The sequence below is a fragment of the Anabas testudineus genome, chromosome 7 (assembly GCF_900324465.2).
Source record: "Anabas testudineus chromosome 7, fAnaTes1.2, whole genome shotgun sequence".
NCBI lineage: Eukaryota > Metazoa > Chordata > Actinopteri > Anabantiformes > Anabantidae > Anabas > Anabas testudineus.
Window position 1 is genome coordinate 18,413,048 of NC_046616.1, and position 26,792 is coordinate 18,439,839.

The 26,792-nt window shown below is 41.0% G+C and overlaps 3 protein-coding genes across 5 annotated transcripts; 1 reads left to right on the plus strand and 2 right to left on the minus strand.

Moving 5' to 3' along the window:
* Positions 1-1,427: 1,427 nt before the first annotated feature.
* Positions 1,428-8,992, minus strand: aaas (achalasia, adrenocortical insufficiency, alacrimia). 2 transcript variants are annotated; one of them, XM_026369025.1, is made up of 17 exons: positions 8,828-8,992; positions 8,467-8,651; positions 8,172-8,299; positions 7,740-7,795; positions 7,526-7,617; positions 7,222-7,268; positions 6,780-6,878; positions 6,296-6,439; positions 5,398-5,518; positions 5,169-5,293; positions 4,828-4,888; positions 4,641-4,731; positions 4,346-4,439; positions 2,818-2,885; positions 2,636-2,717; positions 2,412-2,496; positions 1,428-1,655 (listed from the first exon to the last, which is right to left on the minus strand). In XM_026369025.1, exons 2-17 carry the CDS (start codon positions 8,575-8,577, stop codon positions 1,500-1,502), a joined length of 1,560 nt encoding a protein of 519 aa, XP_026224810.1. In that variant the 5' UTR covers positions 8,578-8,651; positions 8,828-8,992; the 3' UTR covers positions 1,428-1,499. The 2 variants fall into 2 exon arrangements, with proteins under 2 accessions (XP_026224810.1, XP_026224809.1); XM_026369024.1 differs by having other exon boundaries at positions 8,467-8,609; positions 8,828-8,990.
* A 1,987-nt stretch (positions 8,993-10,979) lies between these two features.
* Positions 10,980-20,826, plus strand: map3k12 (mitogen-activated protein kinase kinase kinase 12). The gene is made up of 14 exons (XM_026368431.1): positions 10,980-11,158; positions 12,401-12,925; positions 14,057-14,240; positions 14,364-14,555; positions 14,671-14,829; positions 15,140-15,298; positions 15,526-15,634; positions 15,812-15,921; positions 16,160-16,276; positions 16,391-16,525; positions 16,641-17,364; positions 17,458-17,525; positions 17,688-17,985; positions 18,295-20,826. The coding sequence occupies exons 2-14, from the start codon at positions 12,463-12,465 to the stop codon at positions 18,448-18,450; spliced, it is 2,874 nt and encodes a 957-aa protein (XP_026224216.1). The 5' UTR covers positions 10,980-11,158; positions 12,401-12,462; the 3' UTR covers positions 18,451-20,826.
* A 276-nt stretch (positions 20,827-21,102) lies between these two features.
* On the minus strand, positions 21,103-26,026 carry LOC113167785 (poly(rC)-binding protein 2-like). 2 transcript variants are annotated; one of them, XM_026368649.1, is made up of 13 exons: positions 25,863-26,026; positions 24,940-25,073; positions 24,718-24,741; positions 24,590-24,622; positions 24,363-24,479; positions 24,131-24,262; positions 23,921-24,049; positions 23,753-23,827; positions 23,529-23,570; positions 23,096-23,168; positions 22,945-23,000; positions 22,647-22,816; positions 21,103-22,320 (listed from the first exon to the last, which is right to left on the minus strand). In XM_026368649.1, the coding sequence occupies exons 2-13, from the start codon at positions 25,006-25,008 to the stop codon at positions 22,284-22,286; spliced, it is 957 nt and encodes a 318-aa protein (XP_026224434.1). In that variant the 5' UTR covers positions 25,009-25,073; positions 25,863-26,026; the 3' UTR covers positions 21,103-22,283. The 2 variants fall into 2 exon arrangements, with proteins under 2 accessions (XP_026224434.1, XP_026224433.1); XM_026368648.1 differs by having other exon boundaries at positions 23,511-23,570.
* Positions 26,027-26,792: the final 766 nt, after the last annotated feature.

The window sequence follows — 26,792 nt, forward strand, 5'->3', positions numbered from 1 at the left end:
AGGAGGGGTGCAAGTTAAGATTTAGACAGGGGAAGATACGGGCTACTCGGAGGCCTCCTCTTGGGTCCAGATCCCCAAAGCTGAACGTGGGACTGTTTCTCAGAAACAACCAGGGTGGGCTGTCTCTGTGTGTGTGAGGGCGTGTACATTTTTTTAATTAATTTTATTTTGACCATGATCATTTTTGTTTTTATTTTGTTACACTTCTAATTGCTGTAAATTCGAAAATAAAAAAGGAAAACCGAAGAATGACGTTGAGTTTTGAATAAAGGCGGAAATGGCGTGGAGACGTATTTCTTCCTTATATAGAACCATCCACATGTGCTCAGATGTCTTTGTTCAAACGTGTACCTCTTGACTGCGAGTGTGTGTGTGTGTGTGTGTGTGAACGTGTCTGAAAGTTTAAGACTGTGATGCAAGTGTGTATTTTCAAATGAGACACTCTCATAACAAAAGAAACAAAAGTACTGTAGTTGTTTTCAGGGTGGAGCTGGATACAGTTAGCTCCTGTTTGTCTGGACTAAAAAGTGTAAAAAAAAAAAAAACATTTTGGTCACTGGAATCAAATATTTTATAGAGTACTGATGCAACAACTACACCAGCATTTGCCCTGAGTAATATAATCTTAAGCCTTCACAGTGACATTAAAAAAAAAAAAAAATAGAATTACATCCAGGTCATACTTCACATTTCACACATATTAGATTAAAAATAGGCTCCCATGGATGTAATAAGTTTTTGAAAACACAAAAGGCAAGGTCAATTATTGTTAAATATAGAAAAAATATATAACTCTAGGCATTTAGGTGGATAGAAAATAAAAAACCTTCAATGAAAATGTGCACACACATACAAAAGATTCACTGATGCATACTGGAACATACATGGTACATATGTGCACATGCTTAAGCCATTAGGGACAGAATGTTAAATAGAGACCTACGGTTCATAATGTGTCTTCACATTAAATTAATTTGCAAAAAACAAAACTAAAAAAGTCGTTGTAAGGACAGGAAAAGGCCCCTAATATGCTTAATAATAAATAAAGTCTAATACAACCCTAATTAATACATCAAACCTAATACAGGTCAACTTCTTCATTTAGGCCTGAGTAATGAGGCTTTGAAACTATAGATCAATGAAGGCTGGGAAATGTGACAAAGCAGCAGTTATGCTCTAAATCCATATAAAATACGACTTCAGTGTATTTTTTGGTTCTTTACTTTGAAACAACACAATTCCCAAAACAATACCAACAATTTACATTTTTTTACAACTGAGACCAGTTCTTTTGCTACTGCTTTGAGCACCTTTCAGTTGATTTCTAGAGTTAATAGACTACATAGTCACAGGTCCTTGGGTATTAGTATGTTCGGATGTAGTACACAACAGAGATCGGTGGTTCTGTTGGTTCAAATAAAAGACAGTGTTAGCAAAGACATTTTTATTGACATTACTGAAAAATGACTTGTGAGTGTGTGGTGATGGGTGATGCTCAGTCAAGAGATGAGCTCTGTAAAGAGTGACTGATTGACAAAGTCATCAGGTCTTTCCTGTGCACAAGGTAGTGATGGACTGCCACTGAGACCATAACGGGGAACACCAGCGCTCAGGAAGTAGAAAGGTACATGGGTAATTCTGCCGGTGGACCAACACTGAGAACAGAGACAGAAATGTAACTTTGGAGGGTGTATGAACAACAGTAGACCACAGAGAGTACAATTTAATACGTTTTATATATTTATAAAGTAAGAGTAAGTAAAATAAAAAATCTGTTTAATATTTTTATGTTATGAAATACATTTATATTTTTGGTGTACACCTAGGATATCTGGGTTTAAGACCAAATAATGGATATCAGACCAAAGTTCAGTTCCAATACTTTTGCTCACTCAAAAATTGGATTATCTGATACTATAGGTGCCATCCAGCGCTGTTTACCTATTGAGGTGTACATAGCATTTTATGTTAAAGCTGAAATTCTCAACTGTCCTCTCACATTCATCATTTTATCTTTGGTTTTGTCTTTGAAACACACCAAAAACAAACAAATTAGCAGTTATTTCTAATACTTTCAGAGGTGCCTGTACTATGGAGAAATTGTTGTGAACAGCCTGATACACTTAAGGCGTTCAGGGTTTGATTTTGGTCATCCTGCATCATCATGTCTGAATTGTAACGCATCTTAAGTATATATTCATGTTTTCTATTGTCTTTAACAAAAACCTGTGGTTTGCCATTTCGGACAAAACGCAAACAAAATGCAAGGATTTACTAAGAAGAGGACTATGACCATATTTCCAATGGATCTGGATGTGGACCAGGGTTCATTTTAATTGAGCTACTCTAGACTAGAATCTGAATTTATGACATAAGATAAAAAACTTTGAAGATACATTTTTTTGACTAACCACAGTGAGCAGAGCTCCATGCTGGAAATTTGGGTGGAACTGCATCAGTCTCGGCTCTGCGCCAGGCTCCCCTTGAACAAAACCACTAAAAAGAGAAACAAGAAATATTCAGCACATGCAAATGGGACATACTGTACAGCAACACAGCCCTAGAAAACTAAATACATTTGAGATCAACTAAAGGTACATAAATATGAAATGCAAGCATATGTGAAGGTACAAACCATGGCAAAAGCTCAAAAATGGGGCTGGTTCTTGTCTTGAACACAGCTATAACAGCAGGTCGGTCTGCTGCTTGGGGATGACCTGAGAGAAAGGAAAAGATGGCGACTAAGATTAGTAAGCATAACTAAACATAACACTACTGTTTACAGTGACTGGGTGAATAGAAGACATCGAGAAAGACCTTTAAGAAGCACTGCAAGCCTCTCTCCTCTTGGGTCCCAGGCTAAAGACTGGATCTCTCCACCAACACTGAGTGAGCAGACACATTAGACAAGGGTGAGTGACGCTAAACTTGAAGGGTTATTATTGATTTTAGGGTATTAATCTAATTAAATATTTAAAGAACTGTCACATCATGGCATCAGGGTGTGGCTAGAGAAATTGTACTCAGATAAACCCCAGTTTTAACAGTGGGACAAACACTTTTCCACACAGGGCCATGTAGTTTTGTTTTCCCTTATTAATAAAAACCTTAATTTAAAAACTGCATGTTGTGTTTACTTGTGTTAAAAAACTAAAAAGTCAGGAAGGGGGCCAACACTTTTTCACACCACTGTATATATAACTATCCTACTGTCAGGAGTACAGAGAATCTAAAAGTAAAAAAGTACTTAAAGACATATTTCTCAAATGTTCTATAGCAAAAGTAAAAACTTAAGCTTAATACTGTATTAATGCCCAATGCCTTGGTATCTTTCAAGCAAAGGTATTCAAGGGTTAATATGGCTGTTGATCAGTCACAATGCCCTTGGTTCTTCATTTAATAAATGTAATGTTACAAATTTTCAGAAATGATGATGATGATAGAATTCACTTGTCATTCCAACACATTTTCTGCTAAGGTGACAAAGTAAGTTCCTCTTACTACCAGGGGCAACAAGAGTGGATCAAAAACATCATATTTAAAAGCCACAGACATCTAAACTGCAGAAATGCCTCCTTCCTTGGACACAGTTTCTAATGCTGCATGTTCAGTCTCACTTTCTTCACCACCCGTTTTCTGTCAAGCTACCATAGCAACGTAGCCTCGTCTCTCCAGGCTGTTAACAGACTGTTATGCTACCAAGCTAGCAAATAAGTGTAGTTCTGTAAACGGGTAATGTACCGTGTTAAAGAGAGCAATTAATTGTTGTCTTATAAAGTTATAGCCATGAGTAACACACACACACACACACACACACACACACACACACACACACACACACACACACACACACACACACACACACACACACACACACACACACACACACTAACCTATCCTCTAGAGGAAAGTGTTAGAGCTGTTGATTTACCTATGTAATAGTATGGCATTTATACAAAATTACTAAATTAGTGCTGGAAATTACAGCCCAGCACTAATCTGAAACATAGGACAGTAGAAGACTTCAAGAACGAGTACCCTGAAATTGTGCTTCAGTACATTGCTAGATGTAGTTTCTTTTCACCAATGCACACATTTTATGTTTCAGCTTACAAAAACAAAGATATTGACACATACTGTGCTGACTGTCACTGGCTATAATGTTACATGGAAATAGGAAATGGGTGTTAGTGAATACTGTCTGCTGATTTGTGATAATCAACGCCTATAATAAATATCTCAATATGTTTCAGACAATCTTTTTCTTTCTGGACCTGTTGCCTTCTGTATTTGATGTAGTTAAGCTGAAACTTGGCCAATTAGCAATTTAGTCAAGAACACTTACATGATGTCTCCATCTGGTGTGTTAAAGGTTGTCTCTGATAGGTCAGCCACCACTGCTGCTGCCTGTGGCCCTTTTGATGTGCTTGTAGGTATGCCTGCAGAATAATAACAATAATGGTAAACAATACGCTATTTATTTTTTTGTTTTTCACACATCATTTACTGAATATGTATTAACCTAAATTCATTTCTTCACTTTGGAAGATCACTATTTAAGGTTGGAAATACTTGATCAACAAGGCTGTATATCCTATAAAATAACTTATTGTTTTATTTTGTGGAATAGAGACAATAACCTTGTGTGTCAGTGAAGGTCAGAGCATAGATGACAGTCTCTCCCTGCACAGTGAAGAGAAGTCGACTCCCATCTGGACTCCAACAGCCAGACTAACAAAATAAACACAGATTCATATCCATTTTATTGAGAGAGAAGAAAAAAAAAAGAAAAATGGTTGACTTTGTAATTTAGTGACATCTTATTACCTGGCAGCGCCCTTTCACACAAGGCCAACGCTCACAGGTCCACATCCTGGTCTCCCAAACCCTAAAGGGATAAACATACTTATCTATGTGTAAAAACTTTTATTATTATAAATTTTATTATTGTATAATACCTGTTAAACTCCAGGATATGCTACTAATCCTTTATATGTTCATAAATATTCATGAAAAATGAGTGGGCGTCTATTATAATCGGCCAATGACTCTGGTTCACACACTAATCATGACACAGGCAGCTTTACATAGAAAGGTGGATAACAAAGCTCTGGGATCCTTGTAAAATGATAAATGTCAGAATACTTGAGCAAAGCACTGTCTCGAACCTGAACACGGCAGAAGGTGTAGAAGCCAGGACGTGACTGCCGTCAGGAGACCAGGTCAGGAAAGTGACCCCACCTCCTCCAACACGCTGAAGTGGTACGCAGCTTTCTGCAGCTACATCCCAGACCTTAAAGACACATTTATGCCAAAGTAGAATAGAAAACACATCAGTTAAAACCTGAGTGAATTATTTTGCAACATAAATCGGACTTTGAAGCAGTTCCCTCATACCATCATTGCAGTGTCCATAGGCGAGGCAGACAAGAGGAGAGAGCCACTTGGGGACCAGGCAATAGAAGTGACTGGAGAGTGACCTGGATGAGACAAAACTTGAGCACAACCAGATGAAGGCCTGGGTGGGTTGAGAAAATTAAGAAATGTTTATCATAAAGACAAAAATTAAGCTTTTAAAGACATTTTATCAGACATCTTGAAGAGAATACAATTTAATATTTTCCCTATCATCAAAAATGTGTTAATCTAAGGTTCTGTAATTAGGATAGCAGCAACAGTTGACTCTAGGGTCAATATTAATTAATCAAACTTTTAATCAATTTTTTAAATTTTCATTAGTAAAACCATCTATTCCAACAATAGAAGTAAAAAAACAGCTAAAGTGAAGGTTAAGGGAACCTTAAATGACACTTATTACAACAGCACCAGAGTCTCCATTTCTTTGGAGGGTGTCACATGCTAGTTAATCTAGTCAAAACACTGTATGTGTAATCCTCCGTCTATAATTTCACCCACAGCTACATCTAGAAAATTGTGGAAAGACCTGGTCTGAAGAACATTCCTTGTTTATACGGGTTTCTATAAATACTGGAGTTCCACTACTTTGGAAAGGACTGTATGAAGGAAAAATAGATTAGAAAGTTGTGAACAACAGGGATGATGATATCACAAAGAGTCCAAAGAGACGTCTTCAGTTTGCGTCATTTGTCAGACCAACAATACATAGAAATGTATTTTCTATTACATTTCAAGTGGTCAAAAAAAATCCTTAATAAAATGATAATAAAATAATATTTGAGACACTAGATAAATTGATTATCCAAATAGTTAATTTTCTTTTGACAAACCAATCAAAGCACTGTCTAATTGCTGCAGGTCTAAACAGTTTACGTACCTGGTTGACAGCGAGCAGGGGTCCACATGCCAGACCAGTAAACAGTTCTGACAAGCAACAGCCAGAGCAGATGCACATAGCGGCTTCCACTGCACTGCTGCGACACTCCTCTGTAGACGGTGTTTCAATGTGGGAGTTGTAGCACTGAGAGACAGAATACAAAAGACGATTTAGCCATACAGTTACAAAAACCAGAAGTCACAGAACAACACAACTTTGCAAGGCTGACGTGCAGTCAGACTCCATCTATGATGGAGAACAGAGATTCAGTGTAGTAATAGAAGTAGCAGAACTGGCACTGAAATATTGTCATCTTTCATCAACAGTTATCTAGTTAAATCTAGTTATAGTCCTCAATGGGCATAAATTGAGTGTAAAAACCTGTAAAGAAAGCTGGTGAGTGTTTTCATGACAGATATTCAGTCTAGACTTTATTTCATAATCTGTAATTTTAGCAGCGGTTCTTTGGAGTGTAGTTAAGCACCTTTTGGGGTTGTAGATCTTAATGGAGTCATCAAGAAGGGCCACAGCAAATTTATCTGTATGAGGATGCCAGGCAAAGGCTCGGACCACACAGTCAGACCTGGTAAAGAACAGAGACGGCAGAAACAATTTGATGATGCCACAGTTTCAAAATCATCCTTGTTGTCATTTTCCAGATTAACTGATTAATTTATTTCTTGTTATGTCTCTAAAAATCAGAAAAACATCAATAATAATATGTTCTATGGATAAAAGTTATGTCATTAAGTTTTGTCTCATGTTGTTCATTTTACTGTAATGTACAACCTGTAACTGTCCAATATTTGGCATTTCTGCCAGAATTATTTAACTGGTTAATTAACTGTAGCAGCTCTACATTTGTTATATTAATATTACCATATTATATTAATATTAACATTACCAAGATCACCATTGGCACTTACCAGTTCAGCACTTGTGAAAACTCAGCAATCATGTTCTCACAGCTCAGCTGCAGAACAAATGACAAAAAAGTCATAAACATTTTAGCAACTGACAATCAAGTGTACTAGTTAATATTGTACAAATAATCACCAATTGATTCAATTTTTACATTTTTAATATAGATAAAATCATCTGTCTTTAACTCTTGTGTCAAACCCTGCACACCTATCATTCTGCACAATGGTCAAACGTACAAGTGACTTAGCGATAAGAAAAACATATTTGTAAGTTAAAAGGGGTCTTTGATGAGCAGGCAAAACTTACTGTGAGATGCGGAAACAGGGAACCATGAAAAGACGAGACCCATCGGAGCAATGCCAGGATACAGCCAGAGCTCACTGACAGCCATTTCGGCACTGCAAGATACAGAGGAGAATCAGTGGACTTGCACTTGAGTGTATATATAGGATCAGGTCATTATATGACTAAGTGATTTAAAAAACAAACAAACAAAAAAAACCACTGACACCATACATACCTTCTCTATCTGAGTTGGTAATTTCATTGAGTAGTCCTATGTATCCACCATCTCGCCTGGAAAAGATAAAGAGAAGGTATGTAACCTTAATAATAATCTTTGCCTATACTGTAATATGTTATCTAAATGTTGCAAAAGATGAAAATATGAATAAAGATATTTTGTCTTGTGCATAAGTGCTATCACCTTCATTTTGACACTGTAGCTAAAAGTTTAACTACATCAGATTTTTGATGAACTACGGTTATTTTTTAGAGTGTTGTGTGATGCACAAACATTTGTGACGTGACCACATCTAAAGCTACAGCAATAAACTGACTGGTGGTCATATTATTTTAATGCAGATATATAGGCATACTATACAATTCAGGCTGATAAATAAGAAACTTCAGTAACAAGATACGCTGCAGATAGCGTCATAACAGTCCCTACCATGCTGCTGCACTCCTCATCCACAGGGTTTCAGAGTGATCCAGAAACGCTGCCTTGCTGCTGCTTTCTGTGCGACTGTGGAGCTTCAGAGACTCTCGGGGGAAATAAAGACTCAACGGGCTGGAGTCCTGCAGACAAACACATCATGTTACAAGAAACTGTGTAGGTCCTGTAGCTTAATTCATTAAGATGGTTATCTTCAGGAGTGATTTTGTAAATCACGTTTAACTAACAACTAAACGTTTTGTGAGAGTTAATTAGGTATGTGTAAACATGTGTAAGAACCGAATCAGACCAGTCTCAGTCGGTCCTCAGTGTTGGTTCCTGGCAGCAACTCGTTGTTGGACTCGCACATAGTGGTCTGCCCAGAGGGCAGCGGAGGGGGGAACAGAGCCAGAGAGCACATCCTCAACACGGTGAAACCCGAGACACTGGACTCTGAAAACACATCACGGGTCAGCCAGGTAACTAGTCCAACACCTATGAAATGACATGTTTAGTCGCTGAATGCAGCTAACGTGGGGAAACAGTGGCTCTAGAGTGCTAAGCTAACACGACATTAGCTAGAGCTAACTGACGTAGCTGACTCCACTTAACTAGCTAGTTAGTCTGATGTAGCGTTGTTGGCGACAGCACCTTACATGTCGTACACGTACCTTGTAGTATGTCCGGAGTAGCGTGGTAAATTATCCTTCACTTCCTAACAACAAAATAAAAGTGCACACTGGACTGTCATGGCACTTTTGGTTCTCCGGCTTCAAGCCAGTCCCGCCGTGTGGACTACGGCAAGTGTGAGGGGACAAAAAGCGCGTAATATACGTTTCTCTGTTATTTGGCGGAGAGCTAAAATCGAAATAGTGCATTAACACCAACAACAGACTCCAAACTTAAAATTAAAGTAAAATAAAAAATAAAAAAATGTATTACAATCAAACGTAGAAACAAAAGAACACTGATGCACCAAGGGGGGGTTATAATGTATGTAGGCAAAATATGTTCAAACTAAATGTTGAGTGTTTTCTTGGGGTTTAATTATCAGCAAACAAAATAACTAAGGCATCATGGCTCCTGTCTGTCTTGGTCTGATAAAAAAACATAAACACTTAACATGTGATTGCTACCTTCCTACCTAAACAACCTCAGTTGCCCCATCTTCAGCCTATTGATAATACAACACTGATTGTTTTACCTTCCTTAGGGTTAAACTTCAGAAGAATAAATGAAAACTTACTGACTGAAAGATCTGAATAGATTTAAATATATTAGTGACTGTCTGTATAGATATTTTCTGTACTCATCTTTGTTCTTTTCAATTAATATACAACCCATGAAGGTAGGATTAGGAATCTAATCCATGGCATAGGATTGGTGATACGCTACCCTCTCTAGGATACCAAGCGATCCTGCATCCACACTGAGCCAAACAAGTACCAGCTAGTTGTTGTTAAAGAGAAATCAAGAAGTCATATTATTCTACTTCTACACATGTTTAAAACAAGACACACTGTACACTGTCTAGGCTGCACTATTTATTATTGATCAGTGTTTATTAGTAACACATTACCACAGTTTTCCCTGTAGGTAAGCCTCTATAAACTACCATGCTGCTGATGACATTGAAAGCCTAAACCACAGTATTTGAATTAATCAAGCAGGACTGATCACCTGTTAAAGGGCCCCAGGGCAAAGATTTGCTGTGAGAAACCAGTACTGCCATCTGGATATGTTGTCTGCCACCTACAAGTTCCCATGAAATGGTAGGTTCTCATTTTTTGAGCCAGCTCAACAATAGTCAGGAGTCTATATGCATGTTGAAACTGATTTTACTCGCTTTAATCATTTCTTATTCTTCATATTTGCCAAAAGATTTCTTCTTAACGAAGCCTCAGCATATGTATTGGGAGAGGGGACCCACAACCTTCATTCTGTTAAAAAATGAATCAGAAAGTTGAACGCTGTTCTACTTCAGCAGTTCTTCCTAGTGTTTCTCTGAACATTGTTTCCCCATTGATCTATGTTAGAGAAATATCTCCCAAAAACGTTTTACACCAACTTTTAAGTGCAATCATATTATAATGTGATCATATTGACTTCAGTTTAACATGTTTTATTTGTATATTCATTATGTTCATATGAACATCTGAATAGTGTTTTAAGATAGACTTGTAATCCTTCTAGTTGAACCGAAACTCTTGTTCTGGAACAATATGATTTTTTTCTTTGTTTGTGGTTATTTGATTAAACACAATTTTATTTCACACACTAACAACACTATAGTAAATGTTTTTAAACTAGTTGTTGACACAGGACACCTCCACAAGAGCAGATAATAATACACAATCTACACTTTAGTTGTTTGATTGTAAATGATCTAATTAACTTAGCACATTTCCAACAAACCCCACAAATCAGTGGAGGTGGATGAACCTGGGGTTTCTGGGGCCCCTTGTCTTCTTGGGCCCTGTTACCCACTTTGTCCTGTTGATGATGTTAATGCAGCCTTAGTTATTGGGACGCCAGCATCCCTGGAGCTGGCCTAAGGTTGAAGTTCGGCTCAAACACAGAAATCAGTTCTTGAAATACGCCCATGATCCACATTTTGCAAATGGAAATGATGGATGGAAATCATAGAAAACTGATGGTTCTGTGTTTGTGTGTGTGTGTGTGTGTGTGTTTGCAGAGGGTGGTGGTGGCGCCCCCTTGCGGCGCAACTCGCGTTTCCGTGACGTCAATTCAGCACTGGGAAGGAGACAGCTCCCTCCCCCAAAAAACCCAGCGCGCCTCACGTTGCTTGGGTCCCCGGTTATTGATAACACAATTTGCCCGCTGGGATCCATCCCAGTAACGTGAAACTCGTGGATATCGGGGCTGGAAATACACGGGACATCTTGGACCGAAGAAAAACAACGATATGCTGGTTATCGCCGACAAATAGAAAACCGAGCCCACCCCTTCACTTGACAACGCGACATCAACCAGGCAGAAAGGTATGGGAATGTCATAGTATCCGGCTAAATGCCGATTGAATAAGAAATCGGGGATCTCAGGACCTTTGGTTTGATGCCGCTGCTCGGTGCGGGTGCGTTCATGCCGCTCGCACTGCACCAATGAACTGATGCTGCAAAGAAACGAATCGCCGTCGATGAATGCTAGAAAATCATATTTGTGCAGCCAGAAAAACCCACGTTACGAAATGTTTGTGTTGGTGCCAGCGCTGAGTAAATGTACAGACGCTGCGGCAGTTTCACTTGGCATGAACCATAGTAGACATCGGGCTCGCAATTCATGCACGTCGGCTATGATGCTGCTGAGTGTCATCATCACATCCTCGGTTATTTAAAGATTGATCTCCCTGTGTGTGTGTGCGTGTGTGTGCGTGCAACTGTGTGTGTGTCGCACAGGCCCGGTGGTTGTTTATTGCCCATTTTTTTCACGCTCTCATTTCTCTCAGTGGTCGTGGCTCTTCTCATGCAGTGGTGCAGTACAAGACATGGAACTGGTGTAGGGTATGTGAATCGGGTACATGTGGTCTGCCCCCCCCTTTTTTCTCACACACACATGCACGCACGCACGCAGGCACGCACGGACTTACGCACACAGCCACACTGAGGTGGTTATGCAATTCGTCATATTCTTCAGGTGCAGACAATGCTCTCCACTTGATGCATGACGAGGGACATATAGGAACTGCCCAGAAGCTGTGTGCTCTGAATCCTGTCACACTCTGATATTCATCACAGGGACAGCTGATGAACAGGTGACAGTCAGGGCCAGCTCACTGTACAACCTCCTCTGGTAGATTCATTCATAAAGCCCATCTCCACTGTGGGTGATGGCTCCACTGGGCAGGCTGGTGTTTCCATTCATAGACACAGAGATGAGTCTTTACTGCGTGATTCAGACAGAATTTAGTGGTGGGAATAGTGCGATTGAGTGGTTAAACTGGTGGATTGAGTGAATGACGTGAGCACGACTCCACTGTTTTAGTCTTCTGCTTTGTTTGAATGAAGGAAAACTTAACACAAACTGTAACAACTTCTTATTAGATCAAAAGACACACCAGTAGTAAAGGGGGGGGACTTGTTTCAGCACCGGACAGCTCCTTTTTGCTCACAGAGTTGTCCAGTGCTGAAGTGAATCAACACCTTTATGTCTAAAGGAGTAAACACAGACATGAACTATGGACTAATAGTTGTTCTAATGTATTTGTTATGAATCTTCTCCTTCAGACTTACTTCTCATCTTCCCCATCCACCATCCACCCTAACCTGCTGTGTTGGGGAAACCCCTGATGAGTGGGACCTGTATCCATGAGCCCCGTGCCCCTTCCCCTTCCCTGTCAGGCTTTAGCACCCCCATCTCAGAACCCCCCTATCGAAGACTCGATGGAGACACCCCTGCTTGCACTCCTGAAACGGACCTGACCCCAACACAGTGTGTCCTCCGTAACGTGCTGTCCATTGACACCGGTGGACAGGTGGCGCCGGCCGGCAGCAGCCCCACTCCCAGTGATGGACCCTCAGCCCACTTTGACAACAGCGTGCTGAAACTACATGAACACGATGCCTGCCAGTGTGGCGGCGGTGCTGAGGCGGGGCACAGTCCAGAGGCTGGTGCTGTTCGGAGCCAGTCTGAGAACATTCGGCTACAATCAGGAAGTGGAGGTTTTTTGGAAGGACTGTTTGGCTGCCTAAAACCAGTCTGGACCATGATTGGAAAGGCCTACTCCACTGAACACAAACACAACCAAGAAGGTATGTAAAGATGACAGAACATGTTCCACCTCTATGTTATCTGTCCCTCTGCTATGTTTGAATAGAGTATTTGTAGTTCATGCTATGAATGGTACATAGAAAATTAATATCTGAGCTGAAGGATGACGCTCAAACTCAACAGACTATATTCAAATCCTTTACTTAAATGAAAATACCTGTACAGTACAGTAGTATTCCACAACAAGTATAAGTCATGTACTGTTTTTGAAATCCTACTTACATAAAAGGACAGAATTACTATTAGCGAAAATGTATGTACAGTATTAAAGGTAAAAGTACATGTTCAACAGAAAAAAGGGGCTTATGACTAACACACACTAACACAATAAAATAAACTACAATAATTCTTTATGAAGTGTTGTGGAGTGAAATCGTCAAGCATCAGAAATGGGAAATAAACAGGTACAATTACCTGAGATTTTACTCAAGTTTAATTTATTTTCCATAGCTGGGACTCCATTCTTGCCGTTCCTGTCTCACTCCTACTGTGGCTGTGTTTTCTGTGTCCGTCAGTCCGACTCATTCACAGTCATCAGCTGCAGTGAGTTTTCACAGCTGGTCAGGGGGGCGCATCTCGTGAATCTGTCTCTGCCGCTGCTCTCCAGAGATCTTGACACTTAAGTGGACCTCATGAAGAATTGATCCGCCTGTCTCTTTTATTCTGCCCAGCTCGACTCTCTTTAGTGACCATGCTCTCACAGTCATTTAAGTAGTGTCAGTATGACAGATGACAGACAGATTAGACTGTAAGTAGACTGTTGTTTTTCTGTCAGCTTTTGTTTTATCTCTGGAAAGAAATATGGTGGTCCGCTGGATAAGTTGTCAATATTCCATTTGTTCAAATATTGAAGGCACTTTGTATGATATCAGTGTGTCCTGCTAGCCTATTCTAATGTGTGGCATGGGCTTATTTGCTTAGCAAACCCACTCCTCTTTGTCCAAACTGTTATGATTACACATTATTGTCTGGAGGTTTTGCATTGTGTGATGGATATAAATTAAGTAATTATTCAAACAGTCACTGCTGAAAGATGTTGAAATTTCTGTGTTGCTCAAGGCTTCCCGATTTCCCCTTTTTACTCATGAGGTTTTGTTTTTGTGTGCATTTAGAGTCCTGGGAGGTTCCTTTTGAGGAAATCTCTGACCTGCAGTGGGTGGGCAGCGGTGCACAGGGCGCCGTCTTCCTCGGCAAGTTTCACGGAGAAGATGTCGCCGTAAAGAAAGTGCGGGACATCAAAGAGACCGAGATCAAACACCTCCGCAAACTCAAGCACCCCAACATCATTACTTTCAAGTGAGGAAACTCTCGATATCCCACAGGGTCGCGTATCAACATCCCAATCATTTAATTGCTAAAATCCCAGACTGATAAAATACTTACGATTTCTGGTCTCCTGTGCTGCCTTTCCTCTTTCAGGGGCGTCTGCACTCAGGCTCCTTGTTACTGTATCTTGATGGAATATTGTGCCCAAGGCCAACTGTATGAGGTGTTGAGGGCGGGACGTAAAATCACCCCTTCTCTTCTGGTTGACTGGTCCATGGGCATTGCAGGTGGCATGAACTACCTTCACCTCCACAAAATCATCCACAGAGACCTCAAGTCACCCAAGTAAGCTGAAGGAGTCAACACAGCCACCTTACTGAGAAATTCACCCAACATTCATCAGTTTTCATGGGAGGTTTCGTGTTATCTTGTACAATTCTGTGTAATGCCACCTTTGCAGCATGCTGATTACACATGACGACCTGGTGAAGATTTCTGACTTCGGCACCTCAAAGGAGCTCAGTGACAAGAGCACCAAGATGTCGTTTGCTGGAACCGTAGCCTGGATGGCACCTGAAGTGATTCGTAATGAGCCGGTGTCAGAAAAGGTGGACATCTGGTAAGTCTGATAGGCATCTCGTCCAAGCTTACAAATACATCCGCACGTTTTTCTCGACTCAGCGTAGCAATTTAGCAATCATCATTACTGCACTGTAACAGACATGACTGTGATTTAATAGTTTGTCATTTCATTTTCTCAAAGACATTTATTTCTCTGAGGGACTTTAAAGTTCTCCGTAGCGAAGGCTGCTTTGTATGATTGAACTGGCTTGTTGCAATGTTGTATGTAATACTCAGATCTCCTTTGTTAAAGAGATCTTAACCTCAATGAGACTATCTGAATAAATAAAACTTAACTTAACTTAAAGGTCCTTCGGAGTGGTGCTATGGGAAATGCTAACTGGAGAGATCCCTTATAAAGATGTGGATTCCTCTGCCATCATCTGGGGCGTGGGAAACAACAGCCTCCAGCTTCCCATTCCTGAGAGCTGCCCTGATGGCTTCAAGATCCTCCTCAGACAGTGCTGGTAAGCAATTCCTGGGAATGGACGGTTGAAATGAGAAAAGGCAAATGAGGAGCACAGTGCGCAACAGAAGACAAGAGTGGCAGAAAATGAGCAGATGAGAGTAGGAGAAGCAAGAGTTCAGAGTAGTTGCATGGCCAGGCAGTAGTCTGTGGTTTAAGGGCTGTATTGATTCTACAGTACGTTCATTGTAAGTGCACACAGTTGTCTTTCCCATCTTGGACTTGCAGGAACTGTAAACCCAGGAATAGGCCTTCTTTCCGTCAGATCCTTCTTCATCTGGATATAGCGTCAGCTGATGTCCTGTCCACTCCACAAGAGACGTACTTCAAGTCTCAGGTACGGTTGCTTTGAAGTTGATGAGGAAAAATAAACATGCGCCCAAAAAAAACCCAAAACAAAATCATACTGCGAACATGAATGTACACCAACACAAATATAACATGCGACATGGAACTGGTTTTAAAGTCAGCTGTGGCCAGACAGAGCTGGTTTACAGAAATGTGCTCTCATCAGGCTGAATGGCGAGAAGAGGTGAAACAGCACTTTGAGAAGATTAAATCTGAGGGTACTTGTCTCCACCGACTCGATGAGGAGTTGATCAACCGACGCAGAGAGGAGCTCAGGTATGTTTTTTACTCTCACATGTACATCATTTCATGCTAACACACAGATCCACACAATTTTCTATAGTTGGCAGTAGATTCTGGTCATTTTTACATGCGTGAGGCCACTTTCTCTCTGTGTACCTCTTTTGTCCACCCCTGTGCATGAAGTAAGTGCTTTAAGTGCATGTTTGTTGTCGAGGATTTGGATTCTTTCATGCGGATGCACAATGACATCAGCAGCCTCTTTTCTTCTTAGGCATGCTTTGGACATTCGCGAGCACTATGAGAGGAAACTGGAGAGGGCTAACAACCTTTACATGGAGCTCAGTGCTGTAATGCTGCAGCTGGAGCTCAAAGAGAAAGAGTTGCAGAGGTGCGAATAAATGCATAAACACAGGTCTATTTTTGTAAAATGCTGATATTCTATACAAAATATAAAGAGCCACAATGCAGCTACACTTTGGTTTCTTTTGGTACTTCTTTCCAGGAGAGAGCAGTCATTGGATAAAAAGTATCCAGGCCTGTTCAAGCACCATAGCTCCAGACAGAGCACCTCCTCCAACTCCATGGACAAACTCATCAAGAAGAGAAATGTCCCACAAAAGCTGCCCTCGGGAAAGAGGTGTGAGATCTCCCTTTAGTGGTGATGTGATTACGCTTTGATGCATAAATGGATAAATGAGTACTCCTTAGATTTGGGGATTTTAGTTGTTGACTAATTCCTCCTACTCTTCCAGGCCAGACATCCTCAAGTCTGAGGTAATCATTCCCAAAATGGATTCTTCTGTAATGCAAGTCACTATCCCAGCCTGCCCCAGCAGAAGCTCCACTTCTCCCAACCGGTCTCGGAGGGTAAAGACCCGTCATCGCAAGCCTGGCAAGGGCAGCAGCGGGGACCTAGCCGGACTTAAGGCGAATCAGTCCTCCCCTAACAGGGACTCACCTGCCCAGGTTAACAATTCTACCAATAACGCCTCCAAGCAGCTCTTGGAGCCTTCTGCAGCCCTGCGGGGCCTCAGCCACGAGCAGCAGCAGAGGCAGCTTTCCTCCTCCAGCCCCGACCTCATCTGCACCACACTGGAGGCGGAAGGCCAGGGAAAAGGAGAGCCCTCGGTGGGTGGGCTGGAGAGAGGAGGAAGCCTCAGTGCCTCTGCAGGTTTAGGAGGGTCAGAGGTGGGGGCAGCTGGTCTGGATGATCTCACAGAAACTCCTCCACGCAGTGACACTCCCAGTGAGGATGCGGCATCGTTCCCATTCTCCAGCAGCCCAGACTCACCGTGTGGGAGGGGGGCGGCAGCAGGACGGGGATCTCTGGGATCTCCACGTCTGCCTCATGACGGGGAGGATAAAGAGGAGGGAGCTGGTGCTGTGAGGTTGCCTCGGGGGGCGTCAGGGGGAATTGGGAGTCAGCACCTCACACCTTCAGCAATTCTGTACAGGGCAGCTATCACACGCAAACAGGTAGAGCGCTGGGATCTGTTCATATGCCCCAGTGTTCCTCTCTCGATGCTTTGATCATTTTCACTTGTGCATTTTTCCTCTTTCTGACTACAGAGGCGTGGAGTGTCATCAGAAGAGGAGGAGGGTGAAGTTGACAGTGAGGTTGAGTTACCACGGAGACGGTGAGTAACTTGATGTCCTTCCTTCCCTGGAAAATTTCCTCCAGTCATCCTCCCTCTCCCTCTCTGACAACTTGCCGGCTCGTTCTGAGAACTAAGAATAAATTTTAATTAGTGTCATTCTTTCACATCCTCAGTTTGATGATTTTGTTGAATCTCTCTCAGACGTCCGACCAGCATCACCAAGTGCCAGTCGGTGTCTACCTTCAGCTCAGAGAACCTGTCGGTGTCGGATGGCGAGGAGGGCCACACTACTGACCACTCTCACAGTGGTACTCCTGATGTGGTCAGCACCAACACCGACGACAGGCTGGATGATCGCAGCGACGACCTCCTCTCCCAGGGGTCAGAGATCCCTGCGGACAACACTGATCCTGCACAGGCTTCCGATGGGCTGTCGGAGAGAGATGGAGCTCTGGGCCAGACCAAATCTCAGCTGGATGTCGGGCAGAATCCTAATGAGGTAAAGCAGCTCCACAGAGGATCACATGTGTCAGTTTGTGTTGTCTTCTCAGACTGATCTAAAAACACCAAAAAAAAACTGTGATGGACATTTACCACAGAACTTTACTTGAGAGTTTCTGTTTTCATTATACTGTACTATACTTTCTACCACTAGTGTCTTTGCTAGATTTCTGGTTAAATCCCATTTTAAGCATGCATATATTATATTACTATTTTACAGTATGTAGATCGTATGTAATGTTATGACTGTCTTATACATATGTACTACAAAATGAGAACTTTTACTATGACACTGGTCTCCTCACAGAGTCGGGCCCTCTGTGATGACTCTGACTGCGACAGTGCTGAGCTGGATCAGTCTGGTAGTGGAGAGCCCAGCCGCCCCCCGAGTGCAGGAGCATGGGTCTCGCCATCTCAACCCTATCAGGGGCCTCCACAGGTGCCCCATACAGGACCTCCATAGATCACTGGACACTAAGAAAGACCTCCAGCTACTCTACAGTGAACAACCATCACAGGCGTACACCAATCTGTCAGTGCAGTACATTACTGTTGTCATGAGGGATCACACCTACTACACCACTCAGACTATGACAAGTTGACTTATGGTGTCTCTTAAGTTTGTTGGCTGGCAAACCTACGTCAGATGACATAGGACATTTGTCATAACCTGACATCAAATATTTTGGCAGCTTGTGACATCAAATAAATGTCATTTCAGTTCAGTAGGGATTTTTTAGGCAAAATAGTTACCAAGGTAACCTTAGCCACTGCTCCCGTTAAGCAAAAACCCGTATACATACGCACACGCACGCACAAGGAGATACCACACTCGTAGTCCTTTAAACACTCTAACCCTCACTCTGGGAGCATCCTTCATGTCCACACACTAATGCATCAAATACTAATAAATAATAATGTAAATATTCAATACATACCACATGAGAAATATCTAACTTTATTTTATTTGTAAGATAAAATGTAAGACTAAACGGTATGCAGCCCTGTGAACAAATGCATGACTACATGTTTATAATTTATGGTTGGAATGTGTCCGTTTTATATTTTGTGAAAGTTTACACTTTTTTAATCCTGGAAGTATTACTTGAGTTTGTTTTTTTGTTTTTTGTTTTTTTGTTAGTTTTTTCTTTTTTTTGTTAATAAATGTCAGCACTCAAGAAAAAAAAAAAGTCAAACTGAAATGAAAATCTCACCAAGATGTCGATTATGATGCATAACTAGGGTTCTCAGTAGATGATTTTTTTAACTGTCCTACTACTGAGTTTCAAATACACGTAAACAATGCTTGAGGTTTTTATTAATCTTATCAAATTTGAGATAGGACGGGAGACAGTGCACATTTTATTGCACTGTAGATTTATTTTAAAATGGAAAAACAATGCTAATTTTGACTTTGAGTTCACATACAAGAAACCATAGTGACAAAGTTACAACAATCATCTCAACAACTTTTAGAAAATGTTATGAATTTATTAAAAGTCAGATACTAAAATGAGTATTCATACTGCTGATTCAGTTGTGTAGAAGCCCTTTCGACAGCAGCCACTCTGCTGCACTCAGGTTACTGTCATGCTGAAAGATGAACAGTCACCCCTGCGTCTCACGTGCACTCACAAGCAGGTTTTCCTCAAGGACCTTCTCTGTATTTGGCGCCATTCATCTTTCTCTTAGTTGTGACCAGTATCCCTGGTCTCCTCCCTCTTCACAGCATCATGCTGCCTCCAACCTGCTTTACCATAGGGATGCTATTAGCCAGGTGATGAGCAGTACCATAAAGGTCTGATTGATGGGGTGCTGCTGAGATGGTCGTCCCTCTGTTGGGTTTTCCCACCTCTGCAGAGGTCTTTGTTAGATTGACTGTTGAGTTCCTTGTCACCTCTCAGAACGAGGCCCTACTTGTCTTGTTTTTTCCCCGATCTGTGCCTCAACATCAAATGTTACTGTGGAGGTCTACAGAGAGTTTTATGTCCTGACATGCAGTGTAAAGTCTGGTACCTTACCCACTAAGGTGTGTCTTCCTAAACTAACCCAATCAATTCAGCTTTCCACAGATGTTTTCTAGCTTCATCTCAAAAAGAACGTTCTTAGAACATTGAATGTACTTTACCATAATTTGGAGTGCAGAATCGAAGGGTGTGAATACCTTTGCAAATGCACTGTCTAATTATTAATAGATTTGCATAATTTCTTTTTACTTGATCTATATGAGCTACAGTGTGTAGATGGAAGGACAAAAACAGCTTTTTTTTCCATTTTAAAAGAAGCGTTAAAATGTGGGTGAGGGCTGTGACTATTAAATCGACTGTACACTTAGTGTTTACTACTTTTACTAGATAAACCTTACTAAAAAAAGCAGTATAATACAACAGCCCTGCAATAAATCCTACCTTATGAAGGTGATGTTTAGTCATTTGATTTACAGGGATGCAGTTTATGCTGCTGGTGAACTGGGTTGCATTATACAGAGAGGTGTTCTTGTTATTTAGCCTCTCCTCACTGATGTAAATAGAGTGGACAGAATGTCAGTATAATGCAGAACATTTCAAAAGCACCTCATACTGCACGTAAAATCGACAGTTCTGCACTTGACCTAAGCAGAGTCCTGTAGCTCACATTGTTGACAGGATTCATGAAAACCTCAAATGTATCTTTTACCCTTTAAGATTACTGCGGACGTAGCCAGATAAGGAATAGAGCACTTGTCTGTGGTGGTTACAAGTAGAACAGTAAGTATCCTTTGGGTTTGAATAGAAATGTTTTGTTTTTATACAGCATTGCACATTGTACCTGTAACATAGGAGTTATATTGAAATCAAAATATTATGAGCAACAATAAATAATGTATTGGTTAAAAAAAACGTGTGTTGTTTCGTGATAAAGAAACTTGGCACAAACTGGCAACCCCAAAGTTGTGACTATCCAGAAATTATCTTTTCTGTAAAGCATTATTGTACAATTTATGTATTATTACAGCATGTAATGGCTTTACAAATGGTGCTTTATCAAGTGGTACCAATACATCTGACAGTGATAACTATGATGAAGAAATGTGTCTCGTCAGCTGACAACATAAGAAAAACCAAGGACCATTTTAAGCATTTCACATCATTTTTTTTATTTCTGCATTTCATTTCTTCAACAATTTAATTGCACCCAGATCTACAATAGTTTGAAAACGTGCACAAAAACGTGAGTTTCTTCATCCTGCAAAGAATAATAAAAAATAAAATCTGACCCAGGCAAAAAGGATAGCAGGAAACTAGTGTTAATTCTATAATTCTCCTTCTAGTTAATCATAATTTAATACCTCAGCATTATATACTTATAAAGACCAATATGTCTTGTAGTTTTGCCCCTTGCAGCATTCCCCAGCCCTGCAGTTAAAAAAAATATTTTCTCTATTTAAAACAAACATTTCAAGGTTATTATCATCATCATTACTATGGTCTTAGTAATTTCAGAGAAAAGAAAATATTTTCCTCTCATTCAGGCCCACTCCTGCTCACCCTCCCACCCTTATCAGAATCCAATACACAACAATGCTCAAAAAAGTCCTGATCGAGAAATAAAACGGATGGAAACACAGGAATGACACTAAACAATTACTCCGCAAATTAGAGGTGAGAGATAATGTAGCTTAAAATTCTCCTTTGAACCCTCACGTAACAAAGGAGAAATGACCTTCGGACTAAAAGGTTGTTCCTGCATCTTCAACTGGAGATCATTTACACCCGCTGAAACCCGTTAAACCCACAATGCCTCATTTAGGAAGTACAGCTTCAAACAGAAGATGGCAAATATTAATGAACTCTACTCTTACAAGGAGCTGTGCATTAAATAAAAATAAATACATATTTAAAAGGAAGGGAAAGAACAGTCCATCTATAATGTTACTGTGTAGTTTTTTTCTTCATTTTTACATTTTCTAAGAAAAATCTGACATAAGAAAAACATTATTTATGCTTTTTCAGATTTTTCTAAAACTCTTTACCTATATCAAGAAGTTCATACAGATATACAGCAAAATAAGAGGGAACAAAAAAATAACAAAAACAGTCTTTAAAAACTATATGCAGAGGGAATTTAAAAACATAATAAATAAATAAAATACCAATATCATGATAATGGTGTAGTTACAACTGAGTAGGTGTCTAACCAAAGCAGGAGAAAACAGTGAGTATCGAGTACTTGGTTTTTGCATTAAGTTCAATAAGGGACCTCTTGGTAAAAAGTAGGGGGAGGGGTTACATTAGGTGCTGATGAAGATCCTCCATGTCAGTTGGCTGCGAGTCCAGTAGCTTCAGAAGAGAGTCTGAGAAACAACACCAGAAAAAAAAAAAGAAGTGAGATTAAAAACTCAGCAAATGACTGGGACATGTTGTTTGGTGTTCTGCTGTAATGAAGCTTCTTAAATATGTTTCCCATCTGCATCAAAGTGATAATTACATTACAAATACCTATCCATAAAACATTCTAGTTAAAAGCTTACTCCCCATTTATTCATACAAGACCAATGGGGTGATATGATTACTACCAGCACACTACCACAAGGTCGCTTTCTGCACGGTGTAAACAAAGGTTCGGTAAATAGTGTAATCTGTGATGGACGTTTTGCACTAGCTATAGCCACTTTCTTACCGGGCATTGATCAGGTACTCAGCCAGGCTGATACTGGCATGAGAGCCAGTGATGGTGACCTGTCTGTCAGTTGAGCCCTCCACAGGATTGGCAATCTTGATCTGAGCCCCTGACATCTGACGAATCTCATTGATCTTTGCGCCCTGACGGCCAATGATGCAGCCAATGAGCTAAGGAAGAACAAGAAAACATTTAAAAACATGTCTATTCCTTCACAACTTAACTAGTCAAACAAATAAAGAACTAGTTCAGAAGGCATCTCTGCTAATAAACAGTAAATAAGATAAACAGGACTTACATCGTTTGGAATGGTCAGCTCATGAGAGCCAGTTTGTGCAGAGGCGTCCATTCCAGCTAAGAAAATAAAAAGAAACCCCACGTAGTACTGACTAAATGGATAATTGCAAATGCACAGCAATTACATTGTCTCTTTCAATCTGTCCACCTACCCTGGAAGCCCTGGTTGCTATGTGCAATGGGGAAGGGGCTCTGCTGCATGGCCAGCTGGTGAAGTTTGGTGAGCTGTTGAAACAACGGAGGGAAATACACGAAGAGCAAACAAACACAGAGACTTTGTAAGTGAGGTAAAAACTAAGAGGGCAGTGCAAAGCTGAAAATTTCAATCATTTCCCTTATTTGCTAAGTGGTTGTAGTGATAATGAGAGGAAAATATGAAATGGAACAATGGACCCATGATTTAGTAACAACACAATATTAATATTAGCACAGTAATCTAAAATCTTTGTAACTATCGATTTGATGGATATCAAGCAGTGGTTGAGGGGGAAAAAGCATCAGAGGGATGAAATAAGAAGGTGGCATGGCTTCCCAGGACCGAAGTTGCAAATATATTAGATCACTTACAGAGGGCCCTTCACTTACATCAGGCTGTGGAATGGCGTGCTGCCCTTGGACAGCGTATGCCTGCAAAGAGAAAACAGCACTTAGGAGGGTGTGGCAGTGTCACACACTGTGCACTCTAATATGTATCAGTCCATTGTCCTTGGTGTGCTACAGGAACAAAGCCAGGCAGCCCATCAGCAGGGCCAAACGGTAAGAGTGACAAAATCAACAGGAACAAACAAGCAAATGCTTTTGTTTTTTACCTGACCACCTGCAAAGATGACAGGAGAGCCTGAGGGTTTGGGTCTGTACGGGATGGTGACTCCCTTCGGTGGTGACTTTAAAGAGAGAAAAGAAATGTCCTGTATTTAAGTAACAGAAAATAACAATCCATCAAGAATATACACCAGTACAATAAACAGTGTCTGTACCTCAAGCATGACCACACAGATCTGCTTGACACACTCGATAATGGACTGTGGGGTCCCTGCAACAGTGATGGCACGCTCTGTTGAGTTGGGCAACATGTCCCCTGCTACTTGTACCTGAGCTCCTGCTGACTGCAACGACAAGAGTTTGGTCACATCAGGCATAAGACACATGTTCACACATTGGAACAAAAACAAACAAGTATGACAAACCTCTCTGATTTCCTTGATCTTGCAGCCACCTTTGCCAATGAGCGAGCCGCACTGGCTGGCAGGCACAACAAGGCGCATGGTGACTGGCGGTTTGCTGGTGGCCGTACTGTTAGTCATTGAAGTGCTGATGTCCTGGGGAGCAAGTAACATGATGAGAAAACGTATAAAATGTCAAAGTTTCAACGGTGCTGCTAAATAAAATGTTTCATTTCAGGTGTCGAGCACATCTAACCTCCTCCAGTTTCTCGATAATCATGGAGAAGGCTTTGAAAATGGAGGTGGTGGGTCCCGCGAGGGTTACGATCCTCTCCGGACAGTTCCCCTCTGAGATGTTGATGCGAGCACCACTCTGCACAGACAAAGGAAAAGGAACAAATCAGTGGCAGAGTATCATATGATACATGAGTCAATGTCACAGTGTTTCTTATTGTTGCCCAAAAGAAAAAAGGAAAAAAATACCTCCTCTCTCATCTTCTTCACTGACTCTCCTTTCTGCAAGGAACACAACACACAAATCCACAATATTTACATAACACATAAGGAACGTGATGTAGATAACTTCATTTTGGCTCTGAATACCAACTTACCTTGCCAATAATGCTTCCAACCTCCTGCAGAAGGGAACAGAAAATATGTCTAAGCATTAGTGCATTCCTCATGGTCATCAGCAGAGAAAACGTGACCACTTGTATCCATTTTTAGCAGCTACGATGCAGATTACCCCGACCACAGTGGAGACTAAACGCAGAGCTTTGAGTGCGGCTCAGACTTGGGGCTTGTTGTCAAACACTGCATGCAGACACACTCACCTTCCCATGCATGAGTAGCCTGATTGTTAAGGTGACATTAAGTCCTCCTTCAACCAGACTTGAGTCCATTGTTGCAGCTGAATCCAGGAACTAACGTGGCCAACAAAGTGAGTCTTTGGTCACTGGCTGAATATCTGAAACAGAGGATGAAATGTGGCCATCAGAGACAAATGCAGCTACTGGAAACAGTGCGGACACTGAGGAGGAAAGCCTCGTTTACTAACAGGCTGCTATGTGCAGATCAATGAGGTGATGCGGGCGGTAAACATCTTGTAGACTTTCACTGTAGTTTAATAACGTTACTTAGTCACTTCCAAAGAAAGGGACGTTTCAGTCCAGTCCAATTCCCATTAGCCGGGAATGAGTCCACTCATTCAGGTTAACACAATGACCCACTGTCTCCCTGTGGCAATGTCTATTTCCTGGCAATGATCAGCTCTGGCGACACAGCCCGTCGCTGTACATTATTTTTTACGGCCTACAAACAAGCTACCAACCCTTCCTCTTCGGGTTACTACGAATTTACGTCGACTGTCTATGCATAGTTAGAACAGACACTTCACAGAATAACGAAAACATCGCGAAATCCTGTTTTGGAAGGAGCATCACAGCAAATCACGCAAGCGAGGCTAAATTAGCTAGCACCGCAACATTTCGACCGTAACTTCACACATTTCCTAATCAACCCGCTGTTGTAATATTTACTCCGAGGGGCTAAAACGGGCTCTAGAAATACAAATACGAGCAACTAACTCCCGATTAGCCACCAGGCTAAATACACTTCGGTAATTTTCCATTCAGCTCGTTAGCATTAGCATCGTCTGTTCCAAGTAGTCTGATCCCGCGGCCTACGGAGCGCGCTGAGTTCCCCCGTCCTTCACTCCCAAAGGGAAAAAACAAAGCCATATTTCTGGAAGTCTTACCCGAACCGTCCCTTGAAGTGTGTTCAGGGGGTGGGTAGGGTGGCAAGGGTAGAAGGGGAGAGGTTCGGGAGGGAGTTTTGAAAGGATCCGGGGAAGAGGGAAGAGACACCGCTGTTTGATCGGACTCCACTCTTCTGCTTGGCACAAAAGACAAAATGCCTTCAACTTTGACCCCGCAGCTGCCCCGCCCTCCACCCGGGTCATGCCCGCCCTCCCGGATCAGGAGAAATAACAGAAATAAACATCAAATATTTTGGATTAAAATATTAAGGGCGACATATTAAGAGCAACACTGTTTGTGCATTGAAACTCATTTATTCTGGTCATTATTTAGCCACTTTGGTGCAGGGTTGGATTACTCACTGTCCTGGGACACAACACCTCAGAGCTCACACCAGTGCAAAGATGTTAGTTAGTATCATAGAAACTGAAGCTTATATTTATGTGTTATGCTATAAACATGTAAAAATCTTACATTTTAAAATGTAACTTTGCAATAAAGTCACTGGGGGTATGAAATAAAAATAGTAATAATAACAAATGACAATATTAAATGAGATTACAGCTCCTACAGATCATTTGAGTTAGTTACTGTAGTCACATTTGTTTCTTGCAGTATCTTTAAATGTTTACTACTACGTTCTGCTGTTGAAAACTAGTGCACAGCAATATTTAGTGATTGTATTAAAAGCAACAAAAACACACAATTCATGATTTAATCTAGATCTAAACATTTCAAGTAGAAGCAAAAATATACTTTTTACATTGGTGGAGGTCATAAAGACATTTTATACCATTCATATACATGTAATTCACAAACTATAACCATAGGAAGAAACTTTGCTAGCATTAGCAATTTTCTGCATTGACTGTCTAAATGGGGGAAATTGTTGTCAACATCTGGTCGGAAATGATCCTTAGTGATTAGAT